The sequence below is a fragment of the Moschus berezovskii genome, chromosome 13 (assembly GCF_049115385.1).
Source record: "Moschus berezovskii isolate FMDL1 chromosome 13, NW_MosBer_1.0, whole genome shotgun sequence".
Taxonomy (NCBI): Eukaryota; Metazoa; Chordata; class Mammalia; order Artiodactyla; family Moschidae; genus Moschus; species Moschus berezovskii.
The window spans coordinates 11,498,030-11,516,780 of NC_142472.1; the positions used below are offsets into that span (position 1 = coordinate 11,498,030).

Sequence of the window (18,751 nt, forward strand, 5' to 3'; positions counted from 1 at the left end):
TAAAAGCAGTCTCCTTTAAAGTTGAGGGCTTACCTTTGTTTTGTTCTGTCTCACCAAGTCTGGGTCTTGACTTGACTTTTGTTTAGCTTCTCCATATACGAACTCAACTCCCAACATCAATAGCGTGAGAAATGCTGATTCAAGAGGCTCACTCATAAGCACAGATTCTGGGAACAGCCTTCCAGAAAGAAATAGTGAGAAGAGCAATTCCCTGGAGAAGGTAAGTTCCTTTCCGGTAATTTAAGTGTTTTCTTATAACTGATGGATTCAGCCCAAAGTAGGCATGCTTCATGTTCGCATGTTCATCAAGTTGGACCTTCTTTTTTCCTTTCTTTTCTTCTTAAACAACTCAGTTAAACCTGGGGTAGTCGGTCAGAGTGTGGTCTAAGGGTGGGGCCCATCCCCTGCACCCCTCTATTCCTGTTCCAGAATTTCACCAGTGTTTATAGTGAGCACTTTGGTTCTGGCAGTTTAGACAGATCAGGAAATCAGAATGCCACTCACTAAGAATCCCCACAGTCTGTGTGCCAGAGAACAGTGTTTATAACACAGTTACCCATGCAAATGCGTGCTGGATCCAAAGCTGGCTCCAGAAAAGATTAACTGATCATATGGACGACTCAGGGATAAATCCTTATTGGGAATCACTCTATTCACCCTGTGTCCCCAACACAACACATCTGCTCATATTGAACTATTTTTCTTGAAATAACAAAAACTATTCTGAATTTTGTGCGAATGGATAAAACTTAGATGTAGACCTGGAACCATGATAGATGAGTCTCACCTTGGCCACTGTTTTCCTAAGTTATTTCAAGTTATAGGCAAGCACGTGTATTGGTCAACAGGTGACCCAGTTAGGGATGCATTCCTAATTCTCAGACACGTGGAGGCCATCCTTCCTTGGAATTGGGTGCATAACCTTTCCATGGGGTTGTGGGTCTGGCCTTTCCCTGATGGTGCTCAGCCACGGTCCTGGAACCATGCAGACATCTCCATGCAGGGATCATGACCTGTTGAACTTTTCCCTTGACCCTGACATGCCTTCCTGTGTAGAGGGAGAGGCTGCTCAGAAGGCACTCGGCTTGTGTCGTCCGCGGTGCCGGAGAGGAGGAGGAGGAAAGCGACCAGCCGGCCAGGAGACACCGGGCCACCGTGGACTTCTCGCTCCTGACGCTGCCACCTCTGCTGGAGGAGGCCCCGCTGGGAGGAGGCCTGAGCTCTCCCAGGGGCGCTGAGGAAGTGGGTGGGCGGCAGGGTGCCCCCGCGCTGCAGCTTTGCCACTGATGGCACCGGTTCCTCCCTATGATGGAACTACTCACATATGTTGGTAATTGAGCCTGAAAATAAATTGAAAAGTGATTTATTGAATTGAAATTGAAAAATTGAAATTGAATTGAAAAATAATTATGTATTTTTTCAACTGGCCGCCAATGCTTTGAATGAAATATTGACATGAAAGACAAAATATTTTTTTCACTGATCTTTCTGCTTTGGTATTTGGGGGAAAAAAAAATTCCTGATTCCAATTGGAATTATAACTTTGAAGATTTTCTGATTTCCTGTTTTCTCTTTTAATAAAATGAGATTCTTGTTCTTTTTTTTTTTTTTAATGTGAATAGTTTGGAAGTGAACCTGCTGCCTAGTGGCAAAACTGCCCTCACCTGTGCCCAGAGCTGTGTGAAGTTTGCAGTGTTGAGCTGAGCTGATGGTGGCGTGATAGCATCAGCTAAGGGTCTCTGGCCCTGCTGGGCTGAGGTGACCCTGTTTGCCCCTATCAGGTCCCTGCCCGTGGTCCTCCCTTAAGGCTGCTCTAGAATGTAACAGAATGACTGTGACTCAGCTCCAGGCTTCAGTGGCTGATCCACGGCATCACCCTGGACTTAATTTGCTGTTTCAGCCACTGACGTTCTCCTGAGGATGCACTTGGTTTGGCAGTGTCTTCTGAAGCATCGTTTCTGTGTTCCGTCTTAGCACATAAACTTTTCTGCGTGAAGTTTTACTTGGCATTTCAGAACTAAGCCAGTAACCACGACTGTGGTTATTCAGCTTGAAAGGTCCGTGCCTTCTGCCTTGTTCTGGGAGAGTGTGCAAAGGAGACAAGACAGCACTCCCATGGATTAGCACACGTGTGTGTGTTTGGTGACAGTGTGCCTGTGGTTTGTTGACAAATCATGGATACCCGCCAACTTACATGATTTGACTAAATTCTGAAAATCTTTCTCTTCCAAGGGAGAAAAGTGAACTTTTGTTTTACTTGTAACAAAGGAGAAAAGTCACCTGTGTTGTTTCCTCCTTTAGCACCAACAAAGTGGCACTTTGGGAAATTCCATCGTTCGCTGTGACAAACTGGACCAGTCTGAGATTAAGAGCTTGCTGATGTGTTTCCTTTACATATTAAAAAGCATGTCTGATGGTAGGTTAAAAAAAAAATGAAGCAATCTGTTTTACTTTCCTTGTTTCAGTATTCGGTTTATCCTTTAAAAATTGTAGTTGGTTGAGAGGGTTTAAGGATTTAAATGGATTTTTTTTCTCTCTTGTTTGAAATACATGTTAATTTGCTAAATGTACTAGAAATGAAAGTCTTAATTTGGACATTATTTTCATTAATTACTATATTCTATAAAAAGAGTTCTAAAGTGTGAATGGCTTATTTTAAAATTTTATATTAAACTCAGACCTATGTCTTTGCCAGAGGAGACAGAAGCAGATAGATGAAAGGAGCTTTTGATTTTTTTTTAATTAAGTTTCATTTGTCCAAATAAGCTTATGGTCCACTTGCCTAATTTTATTAGTCAGTCTCCTGAATTAGAGACTGTAGTGTTGGTGACCTGATCATGTGTGTGCAGCGTTCCTGGCTTTAACTAGAAGTGAGGTGTGTTTAGTTTGCTAATGGAAGTAGTGGTATCCTGGTAGGTTGAGTTTCTGATTAAGGGCTTGACGACCACATTTTAAAACAGAAATGACCAAAACCGTTAATGCTTTATCAGCACCTTGTGAAGCTTGTGAACATCCATGGCAGGACCTCCATGGCAGGACAGTTGCAACTCTGATTTAGTGTGGTATAAGCAATGGTACAATGTCACAGTTCTCATCTTGGCCAAAAAACCTTATTTTCCCTGTAACAAATCAGAAAGTGTTCTGTGAACTCCATTAAGGTCATGGAGATAAGATGAACTCTTCTGAAAGGAAAATGCCATTTTTGGAGACCTGAAGCCTGCCTGTCTGGCGGCAGGGGCTGTGGCCATTGAGGATCCAGGGAACGGCACTTCTACCTGCAGATAGTGTTTCTTTTCTGTGGAGCTCCCATTTCAGTGGCACCAAGAGCTGACCCCCAGCTCAGAGGTTAGGAGTAGCATGCCAGTCTTTGAGATGCTTTGGAACGGGGGTATTTTATTCTTCTGTGGGTATGTTACTTTAAAATAGCTATTTTTTAAAAAAACAAATAGACAAGGTGTTTTTTTGGGGGGGACGTGAATGATGACCAAATATAAAAGCACCGGGCACTTATTCTAATATTTCAGTAGAAAGTTGAACTTCCCATTCAGTCAGAAATCCTTAGTTTTCACGATGGTGGCGAGTTTTAGCCAGCATTATAATCCTGCTTTTCCTTTGTTAAAGGTTTTCTTTAAAATACTTTACATTTCAAATATTAAATATGATGCATAACTAGAACATCACTGTTTTTAAAAAAACAAACATACAAGAAGTATACCCTTTAAAGTCAGCCTTTTGTAAGGCCAGGCAAATATTTTTAAAATGCAACAACGTCTTCAAAATAGTTATAGAATGTTCTCTTTTATCAGTTACTATCAAGTATAATTTTTTCCGCTTTATAATTAGAATTTCTTTATGTGTGTCTCATTTAAGAAATCTGTACCTACTCTCAGGCTCTGAAGATATTCTTCCGTATTTTATTTAAAAGCTGTATTATTTCAGTTTTCACATTTAAATCCTGATGTCTACCAAGCATTGATTTTTGCGTATGGTATGGGAGGCGGGAGAGAAATTGCCTTTAGAATAATTTACCAGACAGACAATCAGAATCAGCTGTGTAACTAGCTCTGTGGCTGTTCTTTGCTTCATCCCACATTTAATGAGCACCTTGTGCACGCAGGGCCCCTCACTCGCCCTCTGCTCCTTTTTGTGTTTCCTTCCTCCTTAAGGGATAGGCTACCCACTCCAGTATTCTTGGGCTTCCCTGTTGGCTCAGCTGGTAAAGAATCCGCCTGCAGTGTGGGAGACATGGCTTCGATCTCTGGGTTGGAAAGATCCCCTGGAGAAGGGAAAGGCTACCCACTCCAGTATTCTGGCCTGGAGAATTCCATGGACTGTGTAGTCCATGGGGTTGTAGAGTCAGACATGACTGAGTGACTATCACTTTCACTTGCCCTCCTTAATAGAACTTAGCTCTGCCTCCCCGCACCTCCCACACACCCAACAGCCAGAGTAAGGAAAGGCCGTGATAGTACTGCCCTGCTGGCCAGCCAGTTCTGTTTCTTATGTGCTTGGGGAAGGGGTCTCAGAGGTCTGCAGGTTGACCCAGAGAGGCTCTCAGCATCCCAGGAACTCCCTAGGTTCCCACCACACCCAGATGACCAGCCTCCAGTAACCAGAGTCTGTCTATCTGGATTGTAAACTCAAACCCCGCCCCCAGGAAAGGGAAGCTCTGTGACCCACCTTTGGTCTTTGAAACGTGGCTTTCAAAATCAGGTGCACTTGGTTTAAATCACCGTTCCACCTGCATTCTCTCTGCTGGTCACTGGGACAATTGCTTAGCGTCTCTGAGCCTTTGTTCAGTTCAGTTCAGTCACTTAGTCGTGTCCGACTCTTTGCGACCCCATGAATTGCAGCACGCCAAGCCTCCCTGTCCATCACCAGCTCACCGAATCCACTCAAACTCATGTCCATTGAGTTGGTGATGCCATCCAACCATCTCATCTTCTGTCGTCCCCTTCTCCTCCCTCCTTCAATCTTTCCCAGCATCAGGGTCTTTTCCAGTGAGTCAGTTCTTCACATCAGGTGGCCAAAGTATTGGAGTTTTAGCTTCAGCATCAGTCCTTCCAATGAACATTCAGGACTGATTTCCTTTAGGATGGACTAGTTGGATATCCTTGCAGTCCAAGGGACTCTCAAGAGTCTTCTCCAACACTACAGTTCAAAAACATCAATTCTTCAGCCCTCAGCTTTCTTCACAGTCCAACTCTCACATCCATACATGACTATGGGAAAACCATAGCCTTGACTAGATGGACCTTTGTTGGCACAGTAATGTCTCTGCTTTTTAATATGCTGTCTAGGTTGGTCATAACTTTCCTTCCAAGGAGTAAGCGTCTTTTTATTTCATGGCTGCAGTTACCATCTGCAGTGATTTTTGGAGTCCACAAAAATAAAGTCTGCCACTGTTTCCCCATCTATCTGCCATGAAGTGATTGCACTGGATGCCATGATCTTAGTTTTCTGAATGTTGAGCTTTAAGCCAACTTTTTCACTCTCCTCTTTCACATTCATGACTCACTGGAAATGACTCTGATGCTGGGAGGGATTGGGGGCGGGAGGAGAAGGGGACGACAGAGAATGAGATGGCTGGATGGCATCACCGACTCGATGGACGTGAGTTTGAGTGAACTCCGGGAGATGGTGATGGACAGGGAGGCCTGGAGTGCTGTGGTTCATGGGGTCGCAGAGAGTCGGACACGACTGAGCGACTGACCTGAACTGAAGAGGCTCTTTAGTTCTTCCTCAGTCCATCTGTAAATGGGAACTCTGCCTTGACCACGGTGAAGGTTCGGTGACGGGACACACGTGAAGTCTTGAGACCCAGTGCAGTGCTTGGCGCATAACAGCTGCTTGCTATTCATCCCCCCCTTCTCCCGCCTGTCGGCACTACTCTTGACCACGTAGAATAGAAGTCTGCGACGTGTACCTCTGTGGGCCTTCGGCCTCTCTGCAGCCACCCACTCCCTCATCTCAGGCCCTAAAGACTCAATGGGTTTTCCCCTAAGAGGAATTTTATAACATGTGTCTCAACTTCTGTGTAAAATGTAACAATGTAAAAATGGTTAACTCCCAAATAATAACACTGTGTGTGCAATGCTACATGGGTAAGGGTCAGAAGCAGATAATGATTGCTTCCTATAAGTGAATTTGTAGGATTTGCCTTAACTGAAAATGTGCCCAGTTGCGTGTGATAAAGAGCAGGTGAGGTTCTTAAGCACAGGTACATTGTACCATCAGGCTGGGAAACAGGAGCACTCATACACTGATTATTCAGAAAGCGGTTTGACAGTTATCTGTCAAATTTTAAATGTATAAACCGTTAACACGGTTAGTTCACTTGTAAGAATTTGTCCTATAGATGTGGTTGGACAAGTGTGCAAAGACCCATGTTCACTGAAGCATGATTTATAATAGCAAAAAATTGAGGGGAAGAACAAGTAAAAGTCTGTCAGTCGGGGACCTGGTAACTTTCTCATAGTGCGTACATGGGGAAGAATATTATGCAGCTTGGAAAAGATTGGGGTCAATGGAAGCTCTGTTGTTGAATGAAAACTCTGTGAAACAGTGCGCATAGGATGCATGCTTCCATTTCAGTGTGTGTGTTGGGAAGGGCTTACTTTTGTACATATAAGAATTTTCGGGAGATTTTCTACTGGGGAGGGATTCTGTAGTTGGTAAAGAGTGAGCCTCACTTTAGGTTGTATGCCCACAATGTAGTCTTTGAATTTTCTAACCCATTTAAGAGCACATCATGTATAACTTAAAATATGTACCATGTTGGGCTAGTTAAAGTTCAGGTGTTCAAATGTAACTTCTTTACACTGACTAAGCTGTTGTACGTGTCATCCGGTATAGAGCGGTCACCATAGTTCATCCTTTGATCAGTTATGAAAGGGGACCGGGAGGGTTTGGAGGCCTACACTCAGGTCTCTTCCCATATTACTTGTGTAGAAAAGAAGCATCCTGATTCTAACCAAATACATGTTTACTTTCCAGATGCTTTGTTTACGTATTGGAACAAGGCCTCAACAGCTGAACTTATGGATTTTTTTACAATATCAGAGTGAGTAGTTTTGTCTTTGCTCATTGACTCTTGATTTTTCCTGGCTAATTAAGAGGTGTGACGAATACTATGTTGTTGAACCAGGAATGCAATGTGTGATCACATCCACACTTATCCTTAGTTAAGCTCTTTTTCCTGGAGCTGACCCCAACACCCAGTCTCAGGAACTCATGGCCCAGAGGGCAGTGACAGCCCTAAATTATTACATATGTGATGATTATAGATGAGAGGTTACTACTTGTGTGGATAAGCTGTTTTAATAAAATAACACATTTGTTAGCTGAATTGGGTGGATCCTGCATTTCTGAGTTGACTCTAACTTAAGCAGATGCAGAAACTGAGATAGAAAAATTGCTATAATTTAAAAATATATAGTAAGTAAAAGTGGAATCTTAAATACAATCTATATTATTTGATCTCTTTAAGTTTCTATTTTTCCTTTAAGCTTTTTATTTTTAGAAACACAAATCCACAATCCCTTATCCAAAACCAGTGGGGCCAGATGGTTTTTCAAATCCAGAATTTTTTTGATTTTTGAAAAATTTTTCATAGATAGTATATTCTGTAACACCCAGTAGGGTCTCAGGGAGCACCCCACAGTCAAGCACATTATTGTTTTTGCATTAAGAACTTATTTCTTCAATACCGTGATTGTTCACAGTAATTGGTTAAATCATGGGCTTCTCTTGTGGCTCAGCTGGTAAAGAATCCACCTGCAATGCAGGAGACCTGGGTTCGATCCCTGGGTTGGGAAGATCTCCTGGACAAGGGAACGCTACCCATTCCAGTATTCTGGCCTGGAGAATTCCATGGGGCCACAGAATCAGACACGACTGAGTGACTTTCACAAGTAGCTTTATGTCTGCTAGTTGGGGTCATGATTTGCTGCCAAATGTGTTTGAATGAATTTGGTCAGAGCTTTGTGCATTTTGGAGTTAATGGCCTTGATTCATGAATTCACGGCCATTTCCTCTCTAATATAGATAATATTAGAGATATTATAATAATATCTTGTCGATACCTGACAAAGATAATAGTTCTCACATGTGAGACAAGCTTCACCACCAGAACTTCCTAGACATTATTTTAACTGCCTCTAATTAAATATATGATTTTTTTAAAAGCAATGTTATGGATATAGTAAAATAAACAACAACGACAAACATATTTGATGTCTGTAAGGGACCAATCCATTTACTTGAATCAAAAAAGAAAGTTCCAGGGGTTTTCCTGGTGGTCCCGTGGTTAAGACTATACTCCCAATGCAGGGGGCACTAGTTTGATCCCTGGTTGGGGAACTAAGATCCCATATACCACGTGGTGCGGCCAAAATAAATAAATAAAATGAAGAGATGTTGTCTTGCTGAAAGGAAAAAAAATATGATGTTAAAAGAAGGAAAAGCTCCTTAGGTTGAACGAGGATGAATAAGCAACTAGGACCAGTGCATGGGGTTTTCACTTTGACTTCCAAGACGAACGCAGTGTAAGTGTCCAAGCTCTAAGTCAGAGTCAGTCCTGTCCCTCCTGGGCCTTTCTTGTGTGTTGCTCAAACCATCCTCCACGGTTCTGATAGCAGCACAACATAGGGCCTTTCTTGAGTGTGATCACTTTCGCTGGGTTTAAAGGCACCTTGCAGAGAATTTCTGAAAACCAGAAGTAAGGGGCTAGTAATATATAGGTAAGAGCTTATTGAATGAACGTGTTACTGTAAATGCGTTTAAATAAAGTAATGTGTCAGAAGTGATTTTATCCCCAGTAATTTTTTCGCCTCTCCTAATAATCTTTTATCTTATCCACAGAGTCTGCTTGCACCAGTTCCAATACATGGGGAAGCGCTATATCGCCAGGTACTGTGGGGGGTTTAGTGTGACGTGTTTTGTCATTCTGTGTATTACTTGGACCCGAAAGTGTGGGAATTGTCGTCTGTGGTGATTGGCAGTTGGAATTCTCACAAACAGCCATGAAGACAGTTGGCGGGTCTTTGGACTGCTGCCATGAAACCTGGCGGCCTCGCTCGCCGGCGTTCCTGCGTTCCTTCTGTCTCGTTCTGTCTCAGGCGAAGCTCTTGGAAAGGTTTTCCTCTGTGGGCTGGTGCCGCGGTTTCTTCCAAACCCTCCCACGTGCTGTCCCTTCTGCCTCCTCTTTCTCTGCTCGCCGTCCCTCTGGCTGTGTCTTCTCACTCCCTCTGTCTCCTTCCTCAATGATCTCTCTTCCCATCTCACCCTCAAAAGGTCCTTTTTTTTTTTCTTTCTTACCATTCTACCTCCCAGCTCCCAAGACACTAACTTCTCAGTCCAGCCCCTTTGCTTCTTAATGAAAGAAGGTTTTGAGCCCATCTCCGATCTGCTCGGACTGCCACCAATACCATCTCTCCAAGTGAGCCTTTTCTCGGCTCTTTCTGAGTAAGCCATCTGTGCCCTGTCGTTGCCTGACCAGAGCTCTCTGTTGAGCGTCACAGACCCTCGCTGCCCTCTGCCCTGACCCTTGGTTCCGCACCGGGTCAGAGGGGAGCTGGACACTCCTTGCTGACAGGCAGCTGAGCAGCGCCTTCTCTGGAAGCATCAGTATCTCCTTTACTCCTGGCCTGTCGCCATCCAGCGTGTCTGTGTGCTCCCTTCTGTGTTGTGTGTCCTGTGATAATGTATGTGGGGGGTCTTGGTCCAAGTGCCTTATTTCTCTATTGGTACTGTTTTAAAAACGTAATGATAAATAAACGTATTAATGTTTTAAGAAAAACTTTAAAAGTTTAGTTGTCATTGAGGTTTTTCGCTTATCTGTAATTCTGTTTTACAGCAATGAAATAGGAAAGAGATTTTTAATAGACTTTCTGAATGTCAAGATTTTGCTTTTATGGTAACATTGTTCTTTTCTTGAGATATCTGAGAAATTTTCAGAATTGTGCTACTGTTAAGTAAAAGTATGTTTTCTTTTAAAAACCAGATTGAGAGAGACTATATTATGCTTTCCTCCCATTAATAACTATTTTTTAATTAAAACATGGTGGCACTTAATGTCCACTAATCTCAATTCTTTATTTTTTTTTTTTATCGTAACAGTAATTTTTGCATTTGAGTTTTTTGAGTCCTAAATGCAAGTATATACAGTGTGTCCTTATGCAATAAGCTCTTTATATGATAACTTCATTCCTTTTGGCTCTGTCCCGTGAAAATGGTTGAACAGTGTATTTGTGACACTGTGCTGGGGAGCTTTTCGCCCTCCATTAGTAACTGTTGCCCACGTCACAAGATGGCATTTGGAATATGTTGTGCAAACAGAATAAAATGCCTCAGAGCTAAATGTGGTGACCGAGAGAAGCCAAAGATTTCGGCCCCAACAAACTGTTGTGGAATTGGGTTTGGTGAAACAGTTAACTGACTTTTGTTTCCAATGACTATAAATTTAACCTTTTTTAAGAAAAAAATCTTCTGACTTCCTAAGCACCCTGTATATATTTGCATGTAAAAGAATGCTTCCTGGGACTATCTTAAAAGTAAATGAGCGTAGAGAGGCAGGGGAGGAGGCCAGTGTTGCTTTGTCTGGTGCAGAGCCGCGTGCTGGTTTATAGGAAACCGTGCCATGGTCTCTGCTGCATGCGGACAAGATCCCGAGTCGGCCGTGTTTAGCCTCCGTGGGGCTCCCGTCCTGGGAACACCGCACCTTCTCATTGTGTCCCTTTGAAATCACCCAGCAGCATGTGCCCCATGAGACTCCATGCATGCCCTGCTCCACTCCACACAGTAACACGGTGAGGGAGACGGTTGGCCGCGGGACGGGGGACAGGCGTCCCTCCGGCGCTGGGCTCCTGTCTCGTCTGCCCTGGTGATGGTACACAGTAGGAAGTCAGCTGTTTGACCGCTAACCCAGATCACTTTTCTGTTTTCTTCACTTGGCTGCTGACAAGTCTAACAAAGGGTGTGGCTCTTCTCCTTCTTGCCTGGGTAAGAATCAGAGGTGTTACACCGCCTCACAGAATCCATCCCGCTGCATGTTTGTCCTGTTTTCTTCCAACGCCTTTGTTTCGACTAAAAAAATAAGATTGTTTCCGCTCTTCAGTAACATGTATGATCTGAAAAGGCACGTGCTGTTTTGGCCGTTGTCCAGAGGCTGGTCTTCGGCACCACACTGGACTGATGCTCACCTGTTTAAAAAGGAGCGTCTCGGAAGGGCTTTCCAACACTGGAAAGGCCTCTGCTGTGGCCTCGCTCCTTCGTCTTCAGGTGCTTTGCTGTGAACTCTGCAAGCACTGCCCCCGCCGCGTGTGTGTCTCTGGCTTCTGGGGTCCCTGACGGGCTCCGCTGCGCTTGGCCTGTGCGTGGCCCGTCTCCTCCGTGCTGTGTCCCGGCCTCACTAACGCCCCTCCCCGTCTCGCCGCAGTGTAACAAGTCTAACTTTGGCTCCTATCCCATTTCACTCGTGTTGCAGGAACCAGGAGGGGCTGGGACCCATAGTTCATGATCGAAAGTCTCAGACATTGCCTGTTTCCCGTAACAGAACAGGGATGATGCATGCGAGATTGCAGCCGCTGGGCAGCCTGGATAACTCTCTCACTTTTAACCACAGTAAGTCCCATGACACACCATCGTAACAGCCAGCCATCCCACGTGACAGCCCCGAGGGGACCACCCCCGCACCGGCCACCGCGCCGCACACCGCGTCACCGATTTACCTTCTCTTCCAGCTCAGAGCATTAGGACCAGGAGCTCGCCGTGCAGTCCCCTTCCTTGGAGGAGAATGACACAATGTGGGACGCGGTCAACTGCAGCAGCAGACTGGAATGCTTAGCCCCTCTGCCCCACACCTCCGCTTGGTGCTTTTAAAACAAAATCTGGCCTAAGTGATGATGATAGCGGGACATCCTCTGATATTTTTAGTTCAGTATTTTGGTTCATTGCCAAGAGCCACCTTATCGTCATTTACTGCCCCCACCCCTCCGTGACTCCTGAGAAACCTCTGGGGCAGGTTCCTTTCACCCTCCTGAGGCCATGCGTGTAGTTGACCCAGCGTCCCCATTCTGACATTCCAGCCCTGAACATATGTTGATCTTTAAACTGCTGTGAAGCCATAAAGCCCGTGAATCAATGTGTGAGGGTGTGGAAAAGCCAATAACAAAGTGACTTTTTCTGTGTTTTCAGTGTGAGAAAGATATCAAGTGTGCTTGGGATTTCTGTAGACAATGGTAAGATTTAATCAGGTCGAAGTCTGCTTACGAGGCTGCTTCACTTGCAAACCGAGACCTCTCGTTCATCTCGCCTTCCTAACTTTGGGGCTTCCTAACTTCACAGTAGAGACTTTGCCAAAACATAGGAGCATTATCTTTAATTCACTCATCAATTGCCAGAGGGCACCTGTGCTGTTTCCAGAAACCTAAGTGTAAATTTAATCTTCTTAAGGGTTTCTTCAAGCAGGAAACCTATAAGATATCAACCTTGCAGCACTTTAACGTGATCATTTCTGTCAATGGTGTGGCCTCTGAATCGTCCCATCCTCGCTCCATGCATGAGTTAGCTAGTTATTGTGCCATGTAGACAACTATTTATGCTCATTCCAAGCAACATCTTTAATACATAGTTATTAATATTCTCTCATCGTTTCTAATCATAGGAATTCATCCCATGAACTGTGATGTCCGTACCTCTTTCTTTGCACAGGCTGAGAGTCAAGACAATATATTCCCGACACCTTAAATTGAGAATAGTTCAGGCTGAGAAATCAAAATACAGCAGCTTCCACCTGCTCTTCCACCCCAGCAAAGTTAAATGTAGTGGGTACAGTCTCTCTCTATAAACTTCTAGGCTTAATGTAAATCAATATTATGTCAGTCTGCCTCACACTGAGCCGGTAGCCTTCAAATGCTAGTTCTCAGTTCTATACTTAGCTGTACCTTGTAGAACACATGTAAGAATTTGATTTATCCATTTCTGTTAGGGCTTTTTCAGCTCTGCAGACATGGGGTTCAAACAGACAGAACAAGGAGTTTCACTATTTTTAGTTTTCATTTTCTATTTAGCACACAAATCAAATTTCCATTCTTCTGAAGGACCTGCTACATTGCCTTTTACCCAGAAAATTTTTAACACAAGGATTATCTCACTATCAGTTGAAATAAATGCTTACACTTTAAAGCATTAAAAAAAAAATCATAAGCAGACCAAGGCCCCACCTGCCAAGGTAATTGCTTAGGAAACCTAGAAAACAGACAAAAATAAATGGAATGATCAGCCCATGAATAAATAACCTTAATCCACTGAGATGGGCAGCAGTTCCTCCCACTGCAAGTGGGCTTTGCGGTGGTGGCTTGATTGGAGGAGAGAGACAGCTGACTGTGTTCTGCTGCAAAGACCATATTGTTACCATTGTTGATGTCCATCCTCTCTTCCTGCTGCCCACAGAGAACCCCGTCCTACCCGCGCCTCTCCTCTTTTCATCCTGAATGTTTTCCTTTAGTCAGTTTTCAGCAACACCATCCTCAATCAAAGCTGCTTCTTCTGCCTTTCCAATCAACAGTGCGTAACTGATTATTTTAGCCTTCTAAAGTGTTCCTGCAATTCCTGCTCACCCCAGATAGCTTCCAGTGTCTCGTAGTCCATGCATCTTCCCCTGGAACTCAGTCTTCCCTTATGTCTCTAATTCTGATTTTGCAATTGGGGGGCTTTGACCCCTGCCTCCGTCAGCTCTTTGAGCTCCATGTCATCAACTCAGCCAAAAGCCAGAGAGAAGGGAGTGTATACTGTATGTATACATGCGTATGTGTGTGCGCATGTATATGTATATATACATAGATGATTTTTTATATCTGGAACCTAGGCATTTTATGGGAAATTTGTAGCCATATATGTGTCTTTAAGAAAATTCCTATTTAACAGTGAATACAGTACCTTCTATTGGGCCAACCAATATGAAAAATATCCAGTATGTGAGAGACTTGGCTGGAATGCCAGAATCTAAAATGGATTTATTTTAGATAAGAATGAAAATAGGAAGAATCCCTTAGACACCAGCATTTTTTCATATCCTCTTTTCTCTAGTTCAGGCAGGAAAGGCTTTGTTAGACCTCAGCATGACCAGCAGGGGGCAGCAGAGGACCGCAAAGAACTTAAGCCAGTACAGGCCAGGCTGCCCCGTCCCCACTTAACACTAAGACAAGGGAAGAGACCCCATACTTACTGCAGGTATAACCCTAGCAGGCACTTACTCTTGGATTTTTACAGCAATTAATGAAAGTAACAATTTCACTGTGACCAATGGGCTTAGCTATTTTAAAAACACTCAAAAGCATAGGAGTTTGTTGCCCAGGCTTATAAAAAGAAAATGTTTACAACATTAAGGTATTGACCTGTTTACTGTAATATGTACTCATTGTGTATCTGTAGAAAAGACTTATGCCAGAGGACAAATTGAGAGTGATAGATGCCCAGAGAATATCTTATATAAACCAAGTGACGAGGGGAAAACTGAGTGAAGCCCATTTGCAAATAAGTGATACATTTACAAAATAAAATAACACTCGGTATTTAATGTTATATATTATTCTAGGAATATGTTAAATTCACTTGAATGATAATCTGTATTTCCCACTGATTGATGGGAGAAAAGCCAGTCAAGAGGTAAAAACCCTTGAAGAAAACCTGTATTTCATATAATTCAGTATAAGAGGTGGTTTAAGATCACTGGACTAAGTTGTAGAGAACTGTTGTTTAGTCGCTAAGTTGTGCCTGACTCTTTTATGACCCCATGGACTGTAGCCTGCCAGACTTCTGTCCATGGCATTCTCCACACAAGAATACTGGAGTGGGGATGCCATTTCCTCCTCCAGGGATTCTCGGGATCGAACCCATGTCTCCTGCATTGGCAGGCGGATTCTTTACCGCTGAACCACCTGGGAAGCCCTTGCAGAGAATTAGATGTGCCCAGATGTCCTGTGACATTTGGAAAAGGCAGGTGGCTGTGGATCAGCTTCCGCCCTTCCCACCACATCGCCTCTGATGTGCGCTGGGGCCGGGGGCCAGGGACAGTTATCGGAATGGTCAGCATTACTACCCCAGGCTTTCCAGGAAACAGAACTTCATAAAACAGAGTAGGGTTAGTTTAAACAAGCCACTGACAGTAGAGGGGAGAAGGTCTCATCCTCAGCCTTTGAGTGGGATTGTAGAATAAATCTTGTATCTGAGTGACAACAGATTGGAAACTGTGTACATGTGAGTAGTGGGTCCTGAGGTCTCTAAAGTGACCCCTGACGTGCCCACCAGAGATGATGGTACATCAGGGAAGTCCTCCCCACCCTGACCTTCCTCGGTGACCACGCTCAGTGCGGGCGCCCTGGGGCACCACTGCCCCCTAGTGGAAGTCAGTGGGGTTAACAGCACTCCTTACTGGCCTTGGTCAGAATCTTCGTCAGCTTTAAAAAGTTCCTGACTGATGCTTTGAGAAATGACCGTGTCTCTTTAAGACCCCTTCTTGGGTTTGCCAGCTCAGTTTGATTTTCCTGTGTTATCCAGTAACACGGTGACACCCGTTAGAGTCTTCCCTCATACACTGCTCTGTTCCAGGCCTTACAGGCTGTCCGGATGGGGGTGTCCGTTGGCTGATTGTCCAGTCAGTCTGTATCACTCACACAGCGTCCCGTGCTGCCACTTATTTTCAGGAATGATTCAGTAACACTAGCTCAGGAATCCTACTGATTTTTGAGGCAAAACAGTTTGAGGAAAAGCAAAAGGCATCACTGACTCAATGGACATGAGTTTGAGCAAACTCCAGGAGTTTGGTGATGGACAAGGAAGCCTGGCATGCTGCAGTCCATGGGGTCGCAAAGAGTCGGACATGACTGTGCCAGTCAACAACAACAACAAATTATAACCAATTGTGGCTAAAAGAACTGCTTCTTTGATATGATTTGGACGCAGGCAGGCAGATTTTATATGAATTTGACTCTTATTCTGAAAGAGATTAGATAGCCAGTATAATGGCTTATGGGTGGTGTATTATAGTAGCTTAGAGAAATTTTGTCATTAATTAGCATGGCCCATTGATAATGTATGTTTTTTTAAAAAAATCACACATTCACAAATTGCAATTCCTGAATTGTTCTAGACATTCAGCTAGATAAAAGTAAACTCTGTTGGAGTTCTTCGGTGTGTAGACCGTCTCACCTGTAATGATCAAACTTGGAAACACTTATCCAACAGTTTATCTAGAAAAAGAAAAGGATAGTTCTGTGCAGAGATTACAGTTCATCACCAAAGCAACTGCCTTGTTACAGGTTAACTCAGATTCTAAAGCTCCATCTGGGGTAAATGGCAGCCCTCAAAATATCACCTGTGTGATAATTTTTGGTTGGTCTGATAAAAGGTGTTGTATTTGGGTTTTCTTGTCCTCTCTCATCCTGGTTTGTGATCACCGTAACAACAATCGCCAGTTTGTTTTCCTCTTTTTGTTGGCTCTGTGTCTCACCAAACAAACCTTGCCAAATGAGGAAATGCCTTGGCTTACAGAGGTGGTTCAATGAAGATTAGTTCCAAAAAATGTCTGTCTGTCTTTCTGCTGGATTCTGGCCCCGAGAAGCAGAAATGGAAAGGAACAGAGCGAGTAGCCTTGCACCAGTGCCAGATGTGTTCTGTGGCCTCAGGAAGGACGCGGTGACTGTCGCAGCGTGGAAATGAGGCAGGGCACACAGAACCACCGTCTTCAAAGCAAAACAAAGTCGGATGAAAACACGTAGCAGTTTTTATTAAGTCACACTTTACAAAGCAACGTAGAAGCTTTTGTAACCTTTCAAAACTCCCTGACTTTTATTAAAGTCAGAAAAACACCATGCTAGTTACTTTATTTTATCTTTATAATGGAGATTACGATAGTGGCCTGGATAAGGAACTTGGAGTGTAGTTTCTGGTTTCTTCCCCCATTACTGGCCTCCAGAAAACTCTATAGGCTTTCTGTACTTCATTTTCCTGATCTGTGTGCAAAATGTCCTCCTCTCTGGAGTATTAAGAAAATTAACCTACATAGTAAATGTTGATTGGTTTTGCTCCTTGGAGAAAGACATTACATGATGTTTTATTATATTGCCATCTTTCTTTGTAATCTAGATCAATAACATAACATCTTTGCATCCCTGTATATATTTCTGCTAATGCATTACCATTTCATAATTTAATATCTCAAATTATATGTCAAACTACATTTATATCAGTACTAAATGGATTTTACAGCCACATACAGAAGATGTCAGTTTGTATTTAAATTATGATTCTTCAAGTCTCTTCCTTTTCTTAAACATTTCTTTCAGTCATAGTGGCTTTCATGCTTCTTATTAAAGCAAGTAGAATACTGTTAGCGGTGCAGTCAACTCTTGGTTATCATTCATGATTCTTGCTGATAAAACAAATCTTTATGTTATTGACTTGAGACATCCGTAGCACTCACTATGTGCCAGGCACTATTCCATGAGCTTCACAACCATTAACTAATTTAATGGCCACCACAACCCTTTGAGGGTAGGTACTATTATTATCCCCATTCTGCAGATGAGGAAGCTGAGGGAGAAAAGGGGTCACATAACTTGCCCAAGGTCACACAGCTAGCAAGGGGCTGAGCTGGATTCATTGACCAGCAGCCTGACCCTCAGCTCATTTTCCTTCCCTTTCCTTCCCTAATGAAGCTGCTGCCTCTGTCTATATGGAAGCTTCAGAGACCTCAGCCTCCTTCATTCCACCCCCCAACCCCCATCCTAACAACTCAGACACGTGGCTCAGTCGAGTGAACTCCAGTCCCAAGCACCGGTCCTGGTTTCCCCTGTTTACCAGCTGTGTGACTTAAGACGAGTCTTAGCCCTTCTGTGCTTCCATTTCCTTAGCTGCAGAAAGGGTTTAATAAGAGTACACACTTCATAGAGCAACCGAGGGGTTAATGAGATATCCGTGTGCAGTTCACAGAATCATGGCTGGCACATAGCAAGTTCACAATGCACGTTTGCTGCTGTTACTCCCCGTCCAGAGTGGAAAGAGTCATAATGGAATGGAAACGTTACTAGTACCCCCTTTTCCCCACCCACCAAAAAAAAAAAAAAAAGGCCAACAGGGAGATAAGGCCCTGAAGGAAGCCTTCTGGAAATAATCAAAAGTTGACTGTGACTATACCGTCCGCCAGTCTGTGCTCTGCAGCCGCCGACAGTAACCTTGTGTTATGATCCATGCAGGCTATGGCCACTCGGATGCTGACGTTCTCCACCAGTCGTTACTTGAAGCCAATATTGCTACTGAGGTGTGCCTGACGGCATTGGACACCCTCTCTCTGTTCACACTGGCATTTAAGGTTTGTATTGTTCATGGTCAGAGCCTTTCTGAAACTCATTTTTTGCTTATTTAGCTGAATCAGCAAGAACTTCTTACGTTGCAGTTTTACTGCAGCAACTGTTTTAGCCCCTATAAGGAAGCCATTAATCCTTAAATTCCCTTAGCGAAAGCATTCCACAGTTAATGACCCCAATTCCCTGAAATATAATACAGCTTAACTGGTCAGAGTGTGCTGCCTGCTTGTGACTGGTGGACACAGGCTTTGGCGAGGTTAACCCTTGGCCAGATGAAAGCATTTATGAGGAATGTGACTTTGCTCTGCCTTCAAGGATGATAAATACAGGAGCCTAATCAGTCATTTCTACCTTCACCGTCTTTAAACATATCCAAATGTGGTAGC

The 18,751-nt window shown here is 43.7% G+C and overlaps 1 protein-coding gene across 13 annotated transcripts in view; it reads left to right on the plus strand.

Annotated features, from left to right (window-relative positions):
* DOCK9 (dedicator of cytokinesis 9) overlaps positions 1–18,751 on the plus strand; it is a 279,313-nt gene that overhangs the window by 217,292 nt on the left and 43,270 nt on the right. For 4 of the 13 annotated variants that reach the window (XM_055426590.2, XM_088842644.1, XM_055426603.2 and 1 more), the window contains exons 34-40: positions 87–220; positions 2,302–2,416; positions 6,997–7,063; positions 8,863–8,910; positions 10,755–10,808; positions 11,486–11,622; positions 18,255–18,370. In XM_055426590.2, the coding sequence (XP_055282565.2) occupies positions 87–220; positions 2,302–2,416; positions 6,997–7,063; positions 8,863–8,910; positions 10,755–10,808; positions 11,486–11,622; positions 18,255–18,370 (671 nt within the window). Of the gene's footprint in view, positions 1–86; positions 221–2,301; positions 2,417–6,996; positions 7,064–8,862; positions 8,911–10,754; positions 10,809–11,485; positions 11,623–12,195; positions 12,240–18,254; positions 18,371–18,751 lie in introns of all 13 variants that reach the window. The other 9 variants (XM_055426593.2, XM_055426592.2, XM_055426594.2 and 6 more) reach the window with 3 other exon arrangements.